The 23414-nt window shown below is 43.8% G+C and overlaps 1 protein-coding gene across 1 annotated transcript in view; it reads right to left on the reverse strand.

Moving 5' to 3' along the window:
* Positions 1 to 23414, reverse strand: part of LOC121285053 (E3 ubiquitin-protein ligase MARCHF4-like) — a 143301-nt gene that overhangs the window by 66030 nt on the left and 53857 nt on the right. The window contains exon 4 of the mRNA XM_041201174.1: positions 2895 to 3050. Within this exon, the coding sequence (XP_041057108.1) occupies positions 2895 to 3050 (156 nt within the window). The remainder of the gene's footprint in view (positions 1 to 2894; positions 3051 to 23414) is intronic.

The raw sequence follows: 23414 nt of genomic DNA on the forward strand, positions 1-23414 counted from the left end.
AGAGAGTGGTCTTGCCCTGCTGCAGCAGTAGAGGCTACAAGGGAGAGAAATGACTGGTAAATAGTGGGTAAGGTCGGGTAAATATTTACTACTTTTATCGCTTATAGTTTAAGGTCTTTTTTGTGGTTTATAGTTTGTATATTCTGTAGTAACGAGGATCAGGAAAGAAGGGCCCTAGAGTAATTGATTTAAAAGGTTTAATTTAAAGGGATAATTCATGGCTGGAGAGCTCAAAGCCGTGCTGTGCTCCTCGTGCTCCATGGGGGAAGTCGGAAGCATTTCCAGATTTTCAGAAATTTTATCTGAAAAGGAAAAATGCTCAGGGTTACAGGCAGAAAGTGTGGAAATGGCATTAGGTAATTTGCTCCTACAGAGTGCTGGCACAGACATGGCAGGCCAAATGGCCTCCTGCTGTGCTATAAGAATTCTGTGATTCTGTGAATTAGCTGAGCCAATATTCCTACTGATGAAGGCTAATCTCAAGCAGAAGGTGTGTAGCCACCTAAATAATTGGTTGCTAAATGAAGCTTGCAGCCTTTTGGATGTGGCCTGTCAGTGAGGTGCTTGGTATGCCGATCCAAGTGCCACATTTTCTGTGCAACATTCTTCCCTTAACCAACATCAATATAGTCTCCACGGTGGAAGACACGAGTAACATCCCCAAAGTTCAAAAGAGTCGGGGGACAGAGGTGAGTATGGTGGCCATTACCATTGGAGAAGGTGCTAGGAAAACTGAAAGGTCTGAAGGTGGATAAATCACCTGGACCAGATGGATTACATCCCAGAGTTCTGAAGGAGATAGCTGAAGAGATAGTGGAGGTGTTAGTGGTGATCTTTCAGGAATCACTGGAGTCAGGGAGAGTCCCAGAGGACTGGAAAATCGCTAATGTAACCCCTCTGTTTAAGAAGGGAGTGAGGCAAAAGATGGGAAATTATAGGCCAATTAGCCTGACCTCGGTCGTTGGTAAGATTTTAGAGTCCATTATTAAGGATGAGATTTCAGAATACTTGGAAGTGCATGGTAAAATAGGGCAAAGTCAGCATGGTTTCAGCAAGGGGAGGTCATGCCTAACAAATCTGTTAGAATTTTTTGAGGAGGTAACGAGTAGGTTAGACAAAGGAGAGCCAATGGATATTATCTACTTGGACTTCCAGAAGGCCTTTGACAAAGTGCCACACAGGGGGCTGCTCAGTAAGATAAGAGCCCATGGTGTTAGAGGCAAGGTACTAGCATGGATAGAGGATTGGCTGTCTGGCAGGAGGCAGAGTGGGGGGATAAGTGGGTCCTTCTCAGGATGGCGGCCGGTGACTAGTGGAGTTCCACAAGGGTCAGTGTTGGGACCACAACTTTTCACTTTATACATTAATGATCTAGATGAAGGAACTGAGGGCACCCTGGCTAAGTTTGCAGATGATACAAAGATAGATGGAGGGACAGGTAGTATTGAGGAGATGGGGGGGCTGCAGAAGGATTTGAACAGGTTAGGAGAATGGGCAAAGAAGCAGTAGGTGAAATACAACATGGGGAAGTGTGAGGTTATGCACTTTGGTAGGAAGAATAGAGACATGGACTATTTTCTAAATGGGGAGAGAATTCAGAAATCTGGAGTGCAAAGGGACTTGGGAGTCCTAGTCCAGGATTCTCTTAAGGTTAATTTGCAGGTTGAGTCGGTAGTTAGGAAGGCAAATGCAATGTTGGCATTTATTTCGAGAGGACTAGAATATAAAAGCAGGGATGTGCTGCTGAGGCTTTATAAGACTCTGGTCAGACCACATTTAGAATATTGTGAACAATTTTGGGCCCCGTATCTCAGGAAGGATGTTCTGGCCCTGGAGAGGGTCCGGAGGAGGTTCATGATCACGATCCCAGGAATGAAAGGCTTAACATATGAGGAACGTTTGAGGACTCTGGGTCTATACTTGATGGAGTTTAGAAGGATAAGGGGGGATCTGATTGAAACTTACAGAATACTGAAAGGCTTGGATAGAGTGGACGTGGGGAAGATGTTTCCATTAGTAGGAGAGACTAGGACCCAAGGGCACAGCCTCAGAGTAAAGGGAAGACCTTTTAGGACAGAGATGAGGAGAAACTTCTTTAGCCAGAGAGTGGTGAATCTATGGAATTCATTGCCACAGAAGGCTGTGGAGGCCAGGTCATTGAGTGTATTTAAGGCCGAGATAGATAGGTTCTTGATTGGTAAGGGGATCAAAGGTTTCGGGGAGAAGGCGGGAGAATGGGATTGAGAAATTTATCAGCCATGATTGAATGGTGGAGCAGACTTGATGGGCCGAATGGCCTAATTTCTGCTCCTATGTCTTATGGTCTTATAACCAGCAATACATTAATTTACTATTTGTGTGACCTTGCTCTACATACATTGGCTGTCACGATTGCCCACAATGATACTGACTGTGATTCTTTGCTGATGAAACACTCTGGAATATTCTGATAGATATGAATAGGTATATAAATTCAAGTCTGTCCCACCATTAGTTTTGGCCTGAACTGTAAGAACTGGATGGTTCCTTGCGCAGTCGATCTTGGCTGAGGATTCAGATGGTCTCAGAGCCCCTAGGTTAGGGAGGGAAAAGTCAGCTGGGGTTCCTGTCCCAAACACTACCCAGTGACCCCTCTATTAGAAATTACATGGATGAGCATTAGAAAAACAGAAAAGACCCCATAAATGGAAAGGCCACCAACACATGATCTAGGTTCACTCTTAGGAAATGACTCCCTGGGTAGGGAACTGATGGGGAATGATCATATGGGTGAGATTCACTGATGGGGAATGATGCCATGGATGAGGCACTGAACCTTTTCTTAAAGAGTCAGTGCCTTCAGGAGGGATGGGGAAGGGAGTGCAGAGGAAAACAAAAGTAGAAGAAGGTGGCACCTGCAGGGGATTCTTTGCACTGATTGCAATGACGTGGTATTTGTAGTAACACAGCTCACAGCTCCAGGATCCCCGCTCACTGATCCACTTTATCAGGCAAGGTTGGTGTGTACAGCGAACAGATCCAGCACAGCGACATGGGCTCAGCAAATCCCCCTAAACAACAGCAAAAGACACAATGAAAGTGTGACTAACAGACAGTAGCATCGGACATACCGATAATAATACAGCATAATCTAATCAGTGTCATGGAGAGACAGATCACTGACAGAATTTTTATTCATTCTTGGGATGTGGGTGTCACCGGCAAGGCCAGCATTTATTACCCATCCCTTGTTGCACTTGAGAAGGAGACAGTGAACCATGTGCTTGAGCCCCTGCAGTCCATATGGTAAAGGTGTTCCTACAGGGAGTTTCAGGATTTTGACCCGACACATCAAAAGAACAGCAATATAGTTCCAGGATGGTGTGTAACTTTGTTCTGGTTGTGTTCCATGTATCTGCTGCACTTGTTTCTTAGGTGGACAATTATGGGTTTGGAATGTGCTGCCAAAGCAGCATAGGAGAGTTGCTGCAGTGCATCTTGTAGATGGTGCACACTGCTGCCACTGTGCATCAGTGGGAGGAAGTGAATGCTTCAAATGATGGATGGAGAGCTAATCAAGCTTTGTCTTGGATGGAGTCAAGCGTCTTGATTGTTGTTGTTATGCTACTGAATGTCATGTAGAGGTGATTAGATTTACTTTATTTGGAGATGGTCATTGCCTGGCACTTGTGTGGCTTGAATGTTACCGGCCACTTATCAGCCTAAGCCTGAATGTTGTCCAGGTCTTGCTGAACATGGGTATGGGCAGATTCAGCATCTGGAAAGTTATGAATAGAACTACACACTGTGTAATCATCAGTGAACACTTCGGACCTTAGGATGAAGAGAATATCATTGATTAAGCAATTGAAAGATGGTTGGACCTAGGCCACTGCCTTGAGAAACTCCTGTAGGGATGTCCTGGGGCTGGGAACAATTTTCCTCTGTGCTCGGTATGACTCCATCCAAAGGAGAGTTTTCCCATGATTCCCATTGACGTTTTGCTAGGGCTCCTTGATGCCACCCTCTGTCAAATGATGCTTTGAGGTTAAGGGCAGTCACTCTCACCTCTGGAATTCAGCTCTTTTGTCCAGGTTTGGACCAAGGCTAAAATGAGATCCGGAGCTGAGCGATGGGTTCCACCAAAATCAATGAACAGGTTATTGCTAAGTAAGTGCCACTTGACAGCATCATCAAAAACACCTTCCCTCACTGCTGATGATGTAGGCTGATAGGGTGGTAATTGGCCTAATTGGAATTTTCTTGCTTTTTGGGGGACAGGATGTAATTCTGATGTCACCTTTTTGTATCTAAAGCACTGTACAGATTTTTTATATTGATTTTTGTAATTTTGTTTGCAAGTGAGATTTTATACAGCTGACACTTGTAATTCATTTATGCGGGATTACTCATACCATTGCCCTTCTCAAGGGCAATTAGGGATGAGTAATAAATGCTGTCCTTTCCACCAATGCTCACATCCCATAAATGAATAATAAAAAAAATTGTAAGTTGCATACAGTATGATGATTTCAGTTGTTCACTATAATATACTGCCACTGTCTGTGACTTGAAAGCCAGGGAGAAATAGAAGGGCAGATATGTAGGCAACTCTCAGAAGTGTGAAAATAATAGGATAATAATAGTAGGGGATTTCAACTTCCTAATATTAACTGGGATAGACAAAGTGTGAAAGGCTTAGAGGGGGCGGAATTCTTAAAATGTATCCAGAAGAGCTTTTTGAGCTAGTATGTAGAAAGTTGTACAAGAGAGGGAGCAGTGCTGGATCTAATTTTAGGAAACAAAGCTGGGCAAGTGGTAGAAGTGCCAGTGGGAGAGCATTTCACTGATAATGACCATAACTCAGTAAAATTTAAGGTGGTTATGGAAAAGGACAAAGATGGACGACAAATAAAGGTTTTAAATTGAGGGAAGGCTTATTTTAATATGATAAGACAGGATCTGGCCAAAGTGGACTGGGAGCAGCTATTTATAGGAAAATCCACATCAGAGCAGTGGGGGTCACTCAAAAATGAAATAGTGAAAGTACAGGGCCAACATGTTCCCCTAAAGGTGAAGGGGCGGACCAGCAAGTCCAAAGAACCCTGGATGTCTAGGAATGTACAGGATTGGATACGGGAAAAAGGGAAGCTTATGGTAGATACTGAGGATTCAAAACAGTTGAAGCCCAAGAGGCGTGTAGAAAGTGCAGGGTGTAACATAAAAAAGAGATTAGGAGAGCAAAGAGGAGGCATGATAAAACACTGGCAGGTAAAATAAAGGAAAATCTTTTTATTTTATTTATATTATTTTATTTTAAGTACATTAGGGGCAAGAGGATAACAGGGAAAGAGTCGGGCCCATTAGGGACCAAAGTGGCAATCTGTGTGAGGAGCCGGAAGATGTAGGTGAGGTTTTAAATAAGTACTTTGCATCTGTATTCATGATAGAGAAGGACAATGTAGGTATAGAAATCAGGGAGGGGACTGTGATATATTTGAACAAATTAGCATTGAGAGGGAGGAGGTATTAGCGGTTTTATTGGACTTAAAAGTGGATAAATCCCAGGCCCAGATGAGATGTATCCCAAGCTACTGTGGGAGGCAAGGGAGGAGATTGCAGGGGCCCTGACATTAATTTTCAAATCCTCCCTGGCCACAGGAGAGGTGCCAGAGGACTGGAGGACAGCAAATGCATTATTAAAGAAAAGTGGTAAGGATAAACCAGGCAATTGCAGGCCAATGAGTCTAACATCAGTGGTAGGGGAAAATTCTGAGGGACAGAATTAATCTCCACTTGGAGAGGCAAGGATTAATCAAGGATAGGCAGCATGGCTTTATCAGGGGGAGATCATGTGTAACAAATTTGATTGAATTTTGAGGAGGTGACTAGTTGTGTAGATGAGGGCAGTGCAGTTAGAGGGTAGTCTACATGGACTTGCATGTAAGGCTTTTGACATGGGAGACTGGTCAAGAAGGTAAGAGCCCATGGATCCTGGGCAATTTGGCAAATTGAATCCAAAATTGGCTCAGTGGCAGGAGGCAGAGGGTGATGGTCGAAGTTGTTTTTGTGACTGGAGGCTTGTGTCCAGTGGCAGGGTTCAGTGCTGAGTCCGTTGCTGTTTGCAGCGAACATTAATGAGCTAGACATGAATATTTTTTTTTATTCATTCATGGGATGTGGGCTTCACTGGCTGGGCCAGCATTTATAGCCCATCCTTGGTTGCCCTTGAGAAGGCGGTAGTGAGCTGCCTTCTTGAACCACTGCAGTCCATGTGGTGTAAGTACACCCACAATGCTGTAGGAAGGGAGGTCCAGGATTTTGACCCAGCAACAGTGAAGGGACAGCAATATATTTCCAAGTCAGGATGGTGAGTTACTTGGAGAGGAGGCGGTGTTGCCATCTACCTGCTGCCTTTGTCAGGTCATGGGTTTGGAAGGTGCTGTCGAAAAAGCATTGGTGAATTCCTGCAGTGCATCTTGTAGATGGTACACACTGTGCGTCAGTGGTGGAGGGAGTGAATGTTTGTGGATGTGGTGTCAATCAAGTGAGCTGCTTTATCCTGGATGGTCCAAAACAAAAACAAAATTACCTGGAAAAACTCAGCAGGTCTGGCAGCATCGGCGGAGAAGAAAAGAGTTGACGTTTCGAGTCCTCATGACCCTTCGACAGAACTAGGTGAATCCCAGGAAGGGTTGAAATATAAGCTGGTTTAAGGTGGTGGGGTGGGGAGGGGGGTGGGTGGTGGGGTGGGGGGGCGGGGAGAGAAGTGGAGGGGGGTGGTGTGGTTGTAGGCAAAAGCAATGATAGCAGCAGATCATCAAAAGATGTCACAGACAGCAGAACAAAGGAACACATAGGTGTCGAAGTTGGTGATATTATCTAAACGAATGTGCTAATTAAGAATGGATGGTAGGGCACTCAAGGTATAGCTCTAGTGGGGGTGGGGGGAGCATAAAAGATTTAAAAATATTTAAAAATAATGGAAATAGGAGGGAAAAGAAAAATCTATATAATTCATTGGAAAAAAACAAAAGGAAAGGGGAAGAAAGAGGGGGGAGGGGGTGGGGATGGAGGAGGGAGGTCAAGACCTAAAGTTGTTGAATTCAATATTCAGTCCGGAAGGCTGTAAAGTGCCTAGTCAGAAGATGAGGTGTTGTTCCTCCAGTTTGCGTTGGGCTTCACTGGAACAATGCAGCAAGCCAAGGACAGACATGTGGGCAAGAGAGCAGGGTGGAGTGTTGAAATGGCAAGCGACAGGGAGGTTTGGGTCATTCTTGCGGACAGACCGCAGGTGTTCTGCAAGGCGGTTGCCCAGTTTACGTTTGGTCTCTCCAATGTAGAGGAGACCGCATTGGGAGCAACGAATGCAGTAGACTAAGTTGGAGGAAATGCAAGTGAAATGTTGCTTCACTTGAAAGGAGTGATTGGGCCCTTGGACGGTGAGGAGAGAGGAAGTGAAGGGGCAGGTGTTACATCTTTTGCGTGGGCATGGGGTGGTGCCATAGGTGGGGGTTGGGGAGTAGGGGGTGATGGAGGAGTGGACCAGGTGTCCCAGAGGGAACGATCCCTACGGAATGCCAACAATGGGGGTGAAGGGAAAATGTGTTTGGTAGTGGCATCATGCTGGAGTTGGCGGAAATGGCGGAGGATGATCCTTTGAATGCGGAGGCTGGTGGGGTGATAAGTGAGGACAAGGGGGGCCCTATCATGTTTCTGGGAGGGAGGAGAAGGCGTGAGGGCGGATGCGCGGGAGATGGGCCAGACACGGTTGAGGGCCTTGTCAACGACCGTGGGTGGAAAACATCGGTTAAGGAAGAAGGAGGACATGTCAGAGGAACTGTTTTTGAATGTAGCATCATCGAAACAGATGCGACGGAGGCGAAGGAACTGAGAGAATGGGATGGAGTCCTTACAGGAAGCGGGGTGTGAGGAGCTGTAATCAAGTTAGCTGTGGGAGTCGGTAGGCTTGCAATGGATATTGGTGGACAGTCTATCACCAGAGATTGAGACAGCAGGGTCAAGGAAGGGAACGGAAGTGTCAGAGATGGACCACGTGAAAATGATGGAGGGGTGGAGACTGGAAGCAAAAGTAATAAATTTTTCCAAGTCCCGACGAGAGCACGAAGCAGCACCGAAGTAATCATCGATGTACCGGAGAAAGAGTTGTGGAAGGGGGCCGGAGTAGGACTGGAACAAGGAGGGGGGCCCAGGCTATGCCTGTCTCTTTATGGGGTATGTGGAACATTCCTTGTTCCAGTCCTACTCCGGCCCCCTTCCACAACTCTTTCTCCGGTACATCGATGATTACTTCGGTGCTGCTTCGTGCTCTCGTCAGGACTTGGAAAAATTTATTAATTTTGCTTCCAATCTCCGCCCCTCCATCATTTTCACGTGGTCCATCTCTGATACTTCCTTTCCCTTCCTTGACCTCGCTGTCTCAATCTCTGGTGATAGACTGGACTGTCCACCAATATCCATTACAAGCCTACTGACTCCCACAGCTACCTTGACTACAGCTCCTCACACCCCGCTTCCTGTAAGGACTCCATCCCATTCGCTCAGTTCCTTCGTCTCCGTCGCATCTGTTCCGATGATGCTACATTCAAAAACAGTTCCTCTGACATGTCCTCCTTCTTCCTTAACCGAGGTTTTCCACCCTCAACAGGGCCCTCAACCGTGTCCGGCCCATCTCCCGCGCATCCGCCCTCACGCCTTCTCCTCCCTCCCAGAAACATGATAGGGTCCCCCTTGTCCTCACTTATCACCCCACCAGCCTCTGCATTCAAAGGATCATCCTCCGCCATTTCCGCCAACTCCAGCATGATGCCACTACCAAACACATCTTCCCTTCACCCCAACTGTCGGCATTCCGTAGGGATCATTCCCTCCGGGACACCCTGGTCCACTCCTCCATCACCCCCTACTCCCCAACCCCCACCTATGGCACCACCCCATGCCCACGCAAAAGATGTAACACCTACCCCTTCACTCCCTCTCTCCTCACCGTCCAAAGGCCCAATCACTCCTTTCAAGTGAAGCAACATTTCACTTGCATTTCCCCCAACTTAATCTGCTGCATTCGTTGCTCCCAATGCGGTCTCCTCTACATTGGAGAGACCAAACGTAAACTGGGCAACCACTTTGCAGAACACCTGCGGTCTGTTCGCAAGAATGACCCAAACCTCCCTGTTGCTTGCTATTTCAACACTCCACCCTGCTCTCTTGCCCACATGTCTGTCCTTGGCTTGCTGCATTGTTCCAGTGAAGCCCAACGCAAACTGGAGGAACAACACCTCATCTTCCGACTAGGCACTTTACAACCTTCCGGACTGAATATTGAATTCAACAACTTTAGGTCTTGACCTCCCTCCTCCATCCCCACCCCCTCCCCCCTCTGTTTCTTTCCCCTTCCTTTTGTTTTTTTCCAATAAATTATATAGATTTTTCTTTTTCCCTCCTATTTCCATTATTTTTAAATATTTTTAAATCTTTTATGCTCCCCCCACCCCCACTAGAGCTATACCTTGAGTGCCCTACCATCCATTCTTAATTAGCACATTCGTTTAGATAATATCACCAACTTCGACACCTATGTGTTCTTTTGTTCTGCTGTCTGTGACATCTTTTGATGATCTGCTTCTATTACTGCTTTTGCCTACAACCACACCACCCCCCTCCACTTCTCTCCATCCCCACCCCCCCCCCCCCCCCCCCCCCAACCACCACCTTAAACCAGCTTATATTTCAACCCTTCCTGGGATTCACCTAGTTCTGTTGAAGGGTCATGAGGACTCGAAACGTCAACTCTTTTCTTCTCCGCCGATGCTGCCAGACCTGCTGAGTTTTCCCAGGTAATTTTGTTTTTGTTTTGGATTTCCAGCATCCGCAGTTTTTTGTTTTTATCCTGGATGGTGTCCAGCTTCTTCAGTGTTGAGGGAGCTGCACTCATTCAGGCAAGTGGGGAGTATTCCATCACACTCCTGACTTGTGCCTTGTGGATGGTGGACAGGCTTTGGGGAATCAGGAGGTGAGTTACTTGTCACACAATTCCTAGCCTCTGACCTGCTCTTGTAGCCACAGTATTTATATGGCTAGTCCAGTTCAATTTCTGGTCAATGGTAACCCCCTGGATGTTGATAGTGAGGGATTCAGTGATGGTAATGCCACTGAACATCAAGGGGCGATGGTTGGATTCTCTCTTGTTGAAGATGGTTTTGCTTGACACTTGTATGGTGCGAATGTTACTTGCAACTTGTCAGCTCAAGCCTGGTTATTGGCCAGGTCTTGCTTCATTTGGATATGGATTGCTTCAGTATCTAAGGAGTCGCGAATGGTGCTGAACATTGTGCAATCATCAGCGAACATCCCATTTCTGACCTTATGATGGAAGAAAGGTCATTGATGAAGCAGCTGAAGATGGTTGGGCCGAGGACAATACAACCTGAGGAACTCCTGCTGTAATGTCCTGGAGCTGAGATGCCTGACCTTCAACAACCACAGCCACCTTCCTTTGTGCTATGTATGACTCCAACCAGCGGACAGTTTTCCCCCTGATTTCCATTGATTCCAGTTTTGCTAGGGCTCCTTGATGCCACATTCGGTCAAATGCAGCCTTGATGTCAAGGGCAGCCACTCTCACCTCACCTCGGGAGTTCAGCTCTTTTGTCCATGTTTGAACCAAGGCTGTAAAAAGGTCAGGAGCTGAGTGACCCTGCCAGAACCCAAACTAGGCATCAGTGAGCAGGTCATTGCTATGCAAGTGCCGCTTGATAGCGCTGTTGATGACTCCTTCCATTACTTTACTGATGATTGAGAGTGGATTGATGGGGGGGGGTAAATGGCCGGGTTGGACTTGTCCTGCTATTTGTGCACAAGACATATCTGGCCAATTTTCTACCTAGTCAGGTAGATGCCAGTGTTGTAGCTGTACTGGAACAGTTTGGCCAGGTGTGCAGCAAGTTCTGGAGCACAAGTCTTCAGTACTATAACCAGAATATTGTCAGGGTCCATAGCCTCTGCAGTATCCAGTGCCTTCAGCCATTTCTTGATATCACGTGGAGTGATTTGAATCGGCTGAAAACTGGCATCTATGATGCTGGGGACCTCCGGAGGAAGCCAAGATGGATCATCCACTTGGCACTTCTGGCTGAAGATTGTTGAACATTCTTAACCTGTGATCTCTTCCACCTATAAGAATAAGAACAACAGATGCATGGGAACACATTGGGAAGATAGAAGACATTGTCTTAGATTCCCACAATAAACTTCATTCCTTAGTCACCAACTCCATTCCTTTCACAGGCAACCCACTGACGGTGAAGCACACTGTTGGCAATTTCAGTGTCTTATTTGACCCCAAGGTGAGTTTCAGACCATGTTTCTACTCCATCACTTAAGACTGATTATTTTCATCTCTGTAATATTGTCTGAGTTTACCCTTACCTCAGCTCAACAGCTAATGAAACGCTTACCCGTGGCTTTGTTACTTCTAGGCTTGATTATTCCAAAGCAGTCCTGGCCAAACTCCCACATTCTACCCTTCATAAACTTGAGTTCATTCAAAATTCTGCTTCCTGTGTCTTTACTCGCACCAAGTCCCATTCACCCATCACCCCTGTGCTCACTGACCTGCATTGGCTCTTGGTTAAGCAACCCACCTCTAACTCTGGCCTCTTGAACATCTCCAGTTTTAATTTTCCAACATTGGTGGCCATGCCTTCAGCTGCCTGGACCACGAAGCTCTGGAATTCCCTCCATAAGCCTCTCCGCCTCACTACCTCTCTTTCTCCCTTTAAAGTGCTGCTTAAAACTACCTCTTTGACCAAGCTTTTGATCATTATATGACATTATATTGCAATTTTATCTCGCTGTCAAATTTTGCTCTCCCGTGAAGCACCTTGGAATTTTTAATGAAGTTAAATGCACTATATAAATACGAGACGATGTTGTTGTGCATCACCAAATCTCACCTTACTTCTGTTGGAGGTGTGAGTGGGTGTTTGTGTATATGCGTGTCAACACTTCAGTTGGCAGAGGGATGGGCACTAGGATGTGAAGTATTAGGGAGGCAATACAAAGTGTACAGAAGACTGGGAGAGATAAAAACACAAGTCAAATATAGTTCAGAAGTAGGAAGGATAAATTAGGAGGCAAACGAGAGACAGCCTAACATATTCTGGAATGCATGTACATAAATGTACAGAAACACATGAACACAAGATATAGGAGCAGGAGCAGGCAATATAGCCCTTTGAGCCTGCCCTACCATTCAGTACAATCATGGTAGATCTTGGGCTTCAACTCCCCTTCCCTGCCCATTCCCCATATCCCTTGATTCCCTGAGAGACCAAAAGTGTGTGTATCCCAGTTTTAAATGTATTCAATGATGGAGCATCCAGAATCATCTGGGCAGAGAATTCCAAGGATTCACAATGATTTTAGTGAAGAAATTGCTCCTCATCAAAGTACAAATTGATTTGCCCCTTATCCTGATTTGCCCCACATTTTAGATTCCCTGACCAGTGCGATCAATGAGATCGCCTCTCATTCTTCTAAACCCTAGAGAAAATAGACCCAATTTGTTCAGCCCCTCAACTTAGGACAACCCCCTCATCTTAGCGACCAACTTAGTGAATTTTCACTGTACTGCTTTCAATGCAAGATATCACTCTAGAATTGGTCTCATCAAAACCCTGCACAACTATAGCAAGACTTCTTTATTCCTATACTCCACTTCCTTTTCAATAAAGGCTAACATGCCATTTGCTCATAATTGCTTGCTGTACCTGCATGTTACTTTTTGTATTGCTTGTATGAGCACACCAAAGCCTCTGAACATCCACACTTAAAAGTTTCATGCCTTTTAAAAAATATTCAGCTCTTCTAGTCTTTCAACCACAATGAATAACATCACACTCCCATACATTATAATCCATCTGCTTAACCTGCCCACTCACTTAACCTGTCTATATCTCTTTGCAGCCTCTCTGTGTCCTCCCCACAGCTTACCTTCCCACCTAGCTTTGAATCATCATCAAAGTTTGATACATTACTCTCTGTCTCTTCATCTCAGTCATTAATATAGATTGTATATAGCTGAGGCCCCAGAACTGATCCTTGTGGTACCCCAACTATTCACTACCTGCCAATTTGAAAAGACCCATTTATGTCCGCTCTCTGCTTGTTAGCCAATCCTCTTTCAATGTTAAAGATTCCCTCCAGCTCCATGCACACTTACCTTACCTATTAACCTTTTGTGTGGCACCTAATCGAATGCCTTTTGGAAATCCAGGTATACTACATCTACTGGTTCCCCTTTATCTACCTTACTAGTTACATCTTCAAAAAAGTCCAATAAATCTGTTAAACAGGATTTCTCTTTAGTGAAACATGTTGAACTGTTCTAGTCATACTATGCTGATCTAAGTTCATTGTTAACACTTGCTTAATAAAAATTCCACATTTTCCCAACAACTGACACCTCACCTCACCAACTCACCTGTAGTTCCCTGTGTTCTCTCTCCCTCCTTTCTTGAAAAGCAGACTAATATTTGCCAACTTCCAGTCTGATGGGAGTGTTCCCGAATCCAATGAACTCTGGAAAATTATAGCCACAGCATCTGTTATCTCTGTAGCTATCTCCTTTAGAATCCAAGGGAATAGTCTATCAGACCTGGGGATTTGTCACATTTTAGTCACTTGAGTTTCTCCAATACTTTTTCTCTGTTGATATTAATTTCCTCACTCTTTTTAGCCACTAGTTTAACATCTATTTCTGGAATGAAACTTGTGTCTTCTACTGTGAAGACAGACAAAATATTTGTTCAATGCCTCTACCATTTCCTCATTCCCCATGATAATTTATCCTGTCTCTGCTTCTTAGGGACCAACGTTTACTTTAGCTACTCTCATCCTTTTTATATACTTATAAGAGCTCTTACAATCTGTTTTTATATTCCTGGCTAGTTTACTCATATTCTATTTTTCCCTTTTTATCAACTTTTTGGTTGCCCTTTGCTGGTTTCTAAAACATGCCCAATCCTCAGATTTGCTACTTTTTTTGCAACATTGTAAGCCTCTTCACTTAATCTAACATTATCCCTAACTTTCTGAGTGAGCCACGGTTGGGTTGGTCATGCTGGGTTTTTGTTTTTCCATGGAATGTATTTTTTTTGAACATTGTAAATTGTTTCTTTAAATGTTTCCCACTATTCATTTACAACCATACCTTTTAGTCTATTTACTCTATTAACCTTAACAAGTTTTGCCCTCATACATATGCAATTGGCTTTGTTTAAGTTTAAGATTCTTGTTTGTGATTGAAGTATGTCACTTTCAAACTTAACCTGGAATTCAATGATATTATGATCATTTTTTCCAATGGACATTAGTAACTAACCCTGCTTCATTACACAATAAAAGATCTAAGACAGCTCTATCCCTAGTCAGTTCCACTATGTATTGCTCCAAGAAACTGTCATGAAAACATTCCACAAACTCATCTTCTAGACCATTCTTGCCAATTTGATTGTCCCAGTCTATATGAAGACTAAAGTCCCCACAATTCTTACCTATCCTTTGTTACAAGCTCATAATTTCTTGTTTAATTCTCTGCTCAATGATATTACTACTGTTAGGAAGCCTATAAACTACTCCCACCAGTGTTTTCTGACTCTTGCTATTTCGAATTTTCACCCACACTGATTCTATTTCATGGTCTTCTGAGCCAAGATACTAACTTATGAATTAGAAGCAAGCATAGGCCACTCAGCCCCTCAGGCCTGTTCTGCCATTCAATAAGATCTGATCTGATTAAAATCTTCGCTCCACATTCCTGTCTGCCCTGATAACATTTCACCCCCTTGTTAATCAAAAATCTATCTAGCTCTGCCTTAAAAATATTCAAAGACTCTGCTTCCTCTGACTTTTGTGGAAGAGAATTCCAAAGACTCATGAACCTCTGAGAAAAAAAATCATCAGTCTTAAATGGGCAACCCCTTATTTTTAAACTGTGACCCCTATTTCTAGATTCTCCCACAAGAGGAAACATCCTTTCCGCATCCACCCTGTCAAGAACCCTCAGGATCTTCAAGGTTTCAATCGAGTTGCCTCTTACTCTTCCAAACTCCAGTGGATACAAAACTAACCTGTCCAACCTTTCCTCATAAGTCAATCAATTCCAGGTATTAGCCTAGTAAACCTTCCCTGAACTGCTTCTAATGCATTTACATCTTTCCTTAAATAAGGAGACCAATACTATACATAGTATTGCAGATGTGGTCTCACCAATGCCCTGTACAACTGAAGCATAACTTCCCTACTTTTGTAATCAATTCCCCTCACAATAAACAATAACATTCTATTAGCTTTCCTAATTACTTGCTGTACCTGCATACTAACCTTTTGCAATTTATACACTAGGACACCCCAGATCCCTCCGAATCTCAGAGCTCTGCAACCTTTCAACATTTAGATAACATCCTTCATTTTTATCCTTCCTGCCAAAATGGACAATTTCATATTTGCCCACATTATACTCCATTTGTCAGACCTTTGCCCACTCACTTAAACTATCTGTCACTTTGCAGCCTTCTTATATCCTCTTCACAATTTACTTTCCTACCTAACTCTCCTTTCTCACTAAAGTCATTATATCATCCTTTACTATCAGGGCTGCCCCTCCTCCTTTTCCATTTCGTCTGTCTTTCCAAAATATTGTGTACCCTGTAATATTTATTTCCCAACTTTATAATCAAGGTGATTACCTGTCTGACTTGCAGTCATTCTTCCTGTCCCTGCCCAGTGACCAACTCTAAAGATTTGCCTAGCCTAAGGGGTGTGATTGCCTCCTGAACCAAAGTGTCCAGGTAACTTTCCCCCTGCCTGATGCATTACAGTGTCTGCAGCTCAGTCTCCAGAAAGTGGTTCATAAGATTAGTGAGCTATAGGCACAAGTCTCACATGGCATTATGATATATTCACAAGAAAAGAGACCTGGTTCAAAAAGCATGCCAGGAGCAGCATGCCAGGTATATCTAAAAATGAGGGGCCAACCTGGTGAAGCAACAATACAGGAGTACAAGCATGGTAAACAGTGGAAGCAGCATGCAATGAACAGAACTAAGCAATCCCACAGCCAATTGATCAGATCAAAACTCTGCTGTCCTGCCATATCCAGTTGTGAATGGTGGTGGATAATTAAATAACACACTGGAGGAATAATCTCCACAAATATCCCCATCCTCAATGATGGGGGAGCCCAGCATATCAGTGCAAAAGATGAGGCTGAAGCATTTGCTACAATCTTCAGCCAGAAGTGCCAAGTGGATGATCCATCTCGATCTCCTGAGGTCCCCAGCTTCAGAGATACCAGTCTTCAACCAATAGTACTGAAAGCTTGTGCTCAAGAACTAGCTGCTTCTGGCATGCTTTATGAACCAGGTCTCTTTTCTTGTGAATATATCATAATGCCATGTGAGACTTGTGCCTGTAGCTCACCAATCTTATTTACCATTTTCTGGAGACCAATCTACAGACACTGCGACACATCAGGCAAGGGGAAAGTTATCTCGACATTTTGTTCTAGGAGGCAGTCACACCCCTTAGCTGTTGCAGTACAGCTACAACACTGACATCCATCCTATAATACAGAAAATTGCTCAGGTAAGCAGGGTAAATCCAATCAGTCAACTCTTGCTCATCAACAAAGTGATAGAAGGTGTTATTGACAGTGATAACAGGCAGCACTTACTCAGCAATAACTCGCTCAGTTTATGTTCTGCCAGGGCTACTCGGCTCCAGACACTCATTACAGCCTTGATCCAAATATGGACAAAAGAGCTGAGTTCAGGAGATGAGGTGAGAATGACTGCACTTGGCATCAAAGCAGCATTTGACCAAGTGTGGTATCAAGAATCCCTAGTATACGTATTCCAGAAGTTCAAAAATGCGGCTCATCACCAACCTCTCAACAGCAATTAGGGGTAGAAAAAATGCTAGCCTTGCCGGCGATGTTCACATCCCATGAAGGAATAAACCGGGAGGAATGGGCATTTAATATTCCTGGTCATAACTTATTTAGGAAAGAAAGGGAAGGAAAAACAGAATGGTGTGTTGGCAGCATTGATCAAAGGAACTGTGTTAACATTGTAGAGGGATCATATTGTTGAGCAGCCTGCAAAGGAAATATTATTTTTTTTGAATATTACTGTGGGATAATTTAAAGCAGGCTTGTGGGAGTTGCATATGTATGTATGTTTGTGTGTGTGTGTGTGTGTGTGTGTGTGTGTGTGTGTAACTAATTTAATTAAACTGAAGACAGTCAAACTGCAAGGTTTAAATCATCAAAGGACTAAGAGGTAAGCAGGCATTTTGAAATGGAAATGGACAAGTTAACATTTGCACTTTAAGTTGAGAGGTTGTTTGAATTACACAGGGGAATTCGAAGGTGACAATGAAAATGGTTGCATCTTGCAGGAGTTCATAGGTAAACAAGCAATAGGGATATCTTTTTATTGACTCAAAAGCAAAGACAAGATGGAAATATGAAAGATCTTATATTTGGAAGAGTTTGAGTTTCAAAGGAAGTTTAAAACAATGGATTTGAATCATTAAAGGGGGAAAATATATTTAAAGAAAGATGGAAATCCATATGGGTTATAGACATGTGAGATCGTGAAGGTGGACTGTGTGAAACAGACCTGTGAAAAATCAGCCTCCAGCCATCCTACAGAAGTGATTGCTTGTTCCAGAGAGCAGGTTTTGTTAAAATCCTTGGAATTCCAATGTTGAGTGAGAAGGAGAGAGAAGTTATGAAACACCACCCTTATAGCAACAGTGGATGCTTGTGATAATATTGCTGGATGTTTTATAGATTAAGGATCTATTTGGACTGTTGTCTGAAAGGGGTGTGTAGTTGGAAGCCTAGTTAAGTAGAAATCTTTTGGGAGCTGTTATAAGACTAAGTTTCACTGGGTAATTGTAATCTTGTATGTTTTCTTTTTCAGTTAATAAATGTTTTAATTTACTCTTTAAATATCCAAAGGTGGTAGTGAACTCTTTACTTCTGACTTCAGTACACAAACCTTCTCATAATAAATACAAATTGCAAAATCGTTGTGATAGCTTGGCCAAGTTTCCCTTTGGGATTTATCAGTCTGGCAAATACCACCAGCCATATCATAAGTCAAAGACAGAATCTATTTGTTTGGAATTAAGGAATAATAGAAGAGCTATACAACAAAACGATTTATTTATATAGTGCCTTTAATGTAATGAAATGTCTCAAGGTGCTTCACAGGAGAATTATAATACAAAATCTGACACTAAAAGTCACAAAGAGATATTAGGTCGGGTGACCAAAAGAGATAGGTTTTAAGAAATGTCTTAAAGGACGAAAGCAAGGTAGAGAGCTGGGGAGGGTTAAGGAGAAAATTACACAACTCATGTCCGAGGAAACTGAAGGCACAGCCACCAGTGATAGAGTAATTAAAATTGGCGATGCTCAAGAAATATATTAGCGCAGATATGAAGGTTGTGGGGCTGGTTGAGATTACAGATATAGGGAGTGACAAGGCCATGCAAGCATTTGAAAACAGAGAATTGGATTTTAAAATCAAGATATTGCTTGGCTGGAAGCCAGTGTAGGTTAGCGAACACAGGGGTGATAGGAGAATGGGACTTGCTGTGAGTTAAGACACTCAGAGGTTGCAGAGTTTTGGGTGACCTCATGATTACAGAGGGTAGAATGTGGGAGATCAGCCAGGAGTTCTTTGGAAAAGTCAAGTCTGGAAGTACCAAAGGCATGAATGAGGGTTTCAGCAGAGGATGAGCTGAAACAGGGTGAAGTTGGCGATGCTATGGAGGAGGTGAAAAGAGGCGCTCTTAGTGATGGTGCGATTATGAGGATGGAAGCTCATTTTAGGGTCCAATATGTTACCAGGGTTGGTTTAGTCTGGTGAAAGGGGGTGAAAGGTTATCAGGGAATGTGAAATTGAGGTTACAATTAGATCAGCCATGATCTTATTGAATGGCAGAGCAGGCTGAGTGGTCTACTCCCACCCCAATTCGTGTGCTCAGACTGTTGCCAGTGAGAGGGATGGGGTTGGTAATTAGGAAATTAAGTTTGGAGTGGTAACCAAAAACAATGGCCTCAGTCTTCCTAGTATTTATTTACAGGAAACTTCTGCTCATCCAGTACTGGATGTTGAATAAGGAAGGAGTTTGATAACTTAGCAACAGTGGAGGGGAGGTAGTGACATAGAGCTGAGTGTCATCAGTGTACATGTGAAAGCTATTGCTGTGCTTTCTGATTACATCTCTGAGGGATAGCATGTAGATAAGATATAGGAGGGGTCAAGGATCCCTTGGGGGACACCAGAGGTAACAGTGCGGGGGCAGGAACAGAAACCATTGCAGGTGATTCTCTGGCTATGATTAGATAGATAAGAATGAAACCGGGTAAAAGCAGTCCCACCCAGTTGGATGGCAGTGGAGAGATGTTGGAGGAGGATGATGTAGTCAAACTGTGTCAAAGACTTCAGACAGGTCGAGAAGAACGAGGAGGGAAAGTTTACCTTTGTCACAGTCACTGAGGATCTCAGTTGTGACTTTGATAAGAGTGGTATTGGCACTGAGGAGTAGAAGAAACCTGATTGGAGGGATTTAAGGATGGAGTTCCGGGACAGGTAGAAACAGATTTGGAAGGCGACAACATGTTCAAGGATCATGGAGAGGAGAGGGAGGTGGTTGATGGTGTAGTAGTTTGCAAGGACAGTGGGATCAAGGGATAGGCTAGGATAGTAACAGTATAAAAGGGAAAGAGGGGGAGGAATTCAAGAAATGTATACAAGATAACTTTCTTGACCTATTGAGGAAGGAAGCACTGCTGAATCTGGTTCTGCGGAATGAAGTAGATTATGTGGACTTTGTTTCACTGATGGAGCATTTGAGAAACAGTGATCATAATATCATTAAGCTTAGATTGATTATGAAAAAGGACAAGAAAATTTCAGTGTGAAAATATTCAACTGGAGGAGGGCTAATTTCAATGAGTTCAAAAGGGATCTGACCAAAATGTAGTGGAATCAAAGATTAATGGGTAAAATAGTAAATAAATGATAGGTGACCCAACAAGAGGAGATAATTTGGATATAGAGAGTGTAATCTTCTGATCTGCTTTGAGCAGGCAGCTTGGCAGAAAGGGGAATTTAACTTAACAAGAGGCCAAAAATTAGTCTGTCGATGATGAGATGAACTTTTGCAATTAAATTCTCAGAACTTTAAAGGCAGGTCGAGCTTCCTCACAAACAGTGTCAGGAAACCCTTTTGCATGCATTTGCATGTCTTGCATGCTCATTAAAATGCCAGCTTGCCAGAATTAAGTACCCCCTCCAAATTAAGCTCTCCGCCACCGAGAAATTTATGCATTCACATTTGTGACTGTATATAGTGGCGTGCACCTAGTGAGATAGACTTCCCCCTGGACTTTGGTGTGAGTAGCTGCTGCTTTGGCTTTCTTGGGGACCGCTCAGGAATTCAGCCTCATGATTGAGATCGGGTGCTGGTGGTCCAAGTTGCACAATGGCTGGTCAAGGGAGGCAGGATCAGCAGGGAAGGGTGGGAGGGTGTCTGAGAAGGAAGCCTGACTGTTTATTGGGAGGGTGTCTGGGGAAGGATGCCATACTTGAACGGGGCTTGTTAGGAGGGTAAGCATGTCACGCATGCCTTATTCCATTGTAAGTGATGGATGGGCTTTCTGGGCAGTGAGTGCTGTAGAGAGATGGGTTCAAAGGGTGGGGTTAGTGATCAAGATTTTTGTCCTGAGGGTTTGAATGAGGGTACTGGGAGGCTGAGGGTACTGTCACCGTCAGAGGAGAGAGTTGGGTCAGATAGGGTGGAAGTACTAGGGTCATGTCCGGGTAGTGGATAGAACCATAGAAAAGATACAGCATAGAAGGAGGCCATTCGGCCCATCTTGTCCATGCCAGCCCGAGGACACCCAGTTGCCCTTTCTAATCCCACCTTCCTGCAACCGGCCCATAGCCCTGCAGCTTACAGCACTTAAGGTGCAGATCCAGGTACTTTTTAAAAGAGTTTAGAGTTTCTGCCTCTACCACCAACTTGGGCAGCGAATACCAGATACCCACTACCCTCTGTGTAAAAAAGTTCTTCCTCATGTCCCCCCTACACCTCTGCCACTTATCTTGAATCTATGTCCCCTGGTTCTAGAATTCTCCACCAAGGGAAACAATTTTATCCTGTCCACTCTATCTATTCCCCTCATAATTTTGTACACCTCAATCAAGTCACCTCTCAGCCTTCTTTGTTCCAAGGAAAATAACCCCAACCTATCCAATCTCTCCTCGTAGCTACACTTTTCTAACCCTGGCAACATTCTTGTAAACCTCCTCTGCACTCTCTCCAGAGCTATTACGTCCTTCCTGTAATGTGGTGACCAGAACTGCACACAATACTCCAGTTGTGGCCTCACCAGTGTTTTATACAATTCCAATATTATATCCTTACTTTTATATTCTGTACCTCTGCCAATGAAGGAGCGCATTCCATATGCCTTCTTTACAGCCTTGTCTACTTGAACTGCTGCCTTCAGGGACCTGTGTACTTGTACGCCAAGACCTCTCACTTCACCTACCCCTCTTAGTATATTCCCATTTAATGTGTATTCCCTGTAAGCATTTGACCTCCCTAAACGTATGACCTCACACTTCTCTATGTTAAAATCCATCTGCCCACTCCACCAACCCATCTATATCGTTTTGGAGATTATGACTATCCTCTACACTATCCACTACTCGGCCAATCTTTGTGTCATCTGCAAATTTCCCAATTGTGCCCCCCCACGTTCATGCCCAAATCATTAATATATAACACAAACAGCAAGGTTCCAACACCGAGCCCTGTGGGACACCACTTGAGACAACTTTCCATTCACAAGGGCATCCATCGACCATTACCCTTTGTTTCCTGTTACAAAGCCAACTTTTTATCCAGTTTGCCACATTACCCTGAATCCCATGGGCTTTTACTTTCCTGACCAATCTGCCATGTGGGACCTTGTCAAATGCTTTGCTAAAATCCATGTATACAACATCCACTGTGCTACCTTCATCAACCTTTCTTGTCACTTCCTCAAAGAATTCAATCAAATTTATGAGGCAAGACCTTCCTTTAACACATCCATGCTGACCATCCCTGACTGGTCCATGCCTTTCCATATGACAGTTAATCCTATCTCTCAGGATTGATTCTACTAATTTGCTCACCACCGATGTAAGACTAATTGGCCTATGATTGTTTGGCATTTCCTTTGATCCCTTTTTAAACAATGGAACTACATTTGCGTTTCTCCAATCCTTCGGTACCTCCCCTGTATCTAGTGAAGATGGGAAAATCATCCTCAGAGCATCTGCTATCTCCTCCCTGACTTCCTTCAGCAGCTTCGGAAACAATCCATCTGGCCCTGGTGACTTCAATTTTCAAGGATTTCAACCTTTCAAGTACTTCCTCTCTCTTTATGACTGTCCCATCCAATATCTCGCAGTGTTCCTTCTGGACTACTATATCTACATCCTCCCTTTCCTTTGTATATACAGAGACAAAATATTCATTCAAAACCCTTCCCACAGCCTCTGCATCTACACACAAGTTTCCATCTTCATCTCTGATAGGTCCCACATTTTCCTTAACTAACCTTTTAGCATTAATGTATTAGTAAAACATCTTTGGGTTATCTTTAAGTTTACTTGCTAATCTTTTTTCATGCCCTCTCTTTGATTTCCTTATTTCCTTTTTTACTTCGTCCCTTCACTTCCTATATTCGTGCAGGCTATCTGCAGCGCTTAGTTCTTTGTGCATATTGTACGCTTTCTTCTTCTGTTTGATCTTCCCCTGTATTCCTCGAGATAATCAGGGGGCTCTAGATTTGGCAGTACCACTCTTATTTTTGTAAGGGACATGTCTACTCTGTACAATTAGGATCTTGCTTTTTAGTGCTTCCCACTGGTTTTCCACTGTTTTATCCTCCAGCTGTGCTGTCCAGTCCACCTCAGCCAAGTCCCTTCTCATGTCTGCAAAATTTGCTTTCCCCCTGTTCAAGACTTTACTCCTGCCTGACCTATGTCCTTTTCCATGGTAATGCTAAATCTAACTGAATTGTGATCACTGTCCCTGATATGGTCGCCAACTGTCACTTCACCCACCTACCCTTCTTCGTTCCCCAAGACTAGGTCTAGAATTGCATCTCCTCTCGTTGGGTTTGTCACTAGCTGGTTGAAAAAATTTTCCTGGACACACTGCATGAATTTTTCTCCCTCAGTGCCCCTTATATTGTTTGACTCCCAGTTGATATTAGGATAGTTGAAGTCTCCTACTATTATTGCCCTCTTGTTCTTATAAGCAGAAATGTGCCAACA

This window comes from Carcharodon carcharias, chromosome 12 (genome assembly GCF_017639515.1).
Source record: "Carcharodon carcharias isolate sCarCar2 chromosome 12, sCarCar2.pri, whole genome shotgun sequence".
NCBI lineage: Eukaryota > Metazoa > Chordata > Chondrichthyes > Lamniformes > Lamnidae > Carcharodon > Carcharodon carcharias.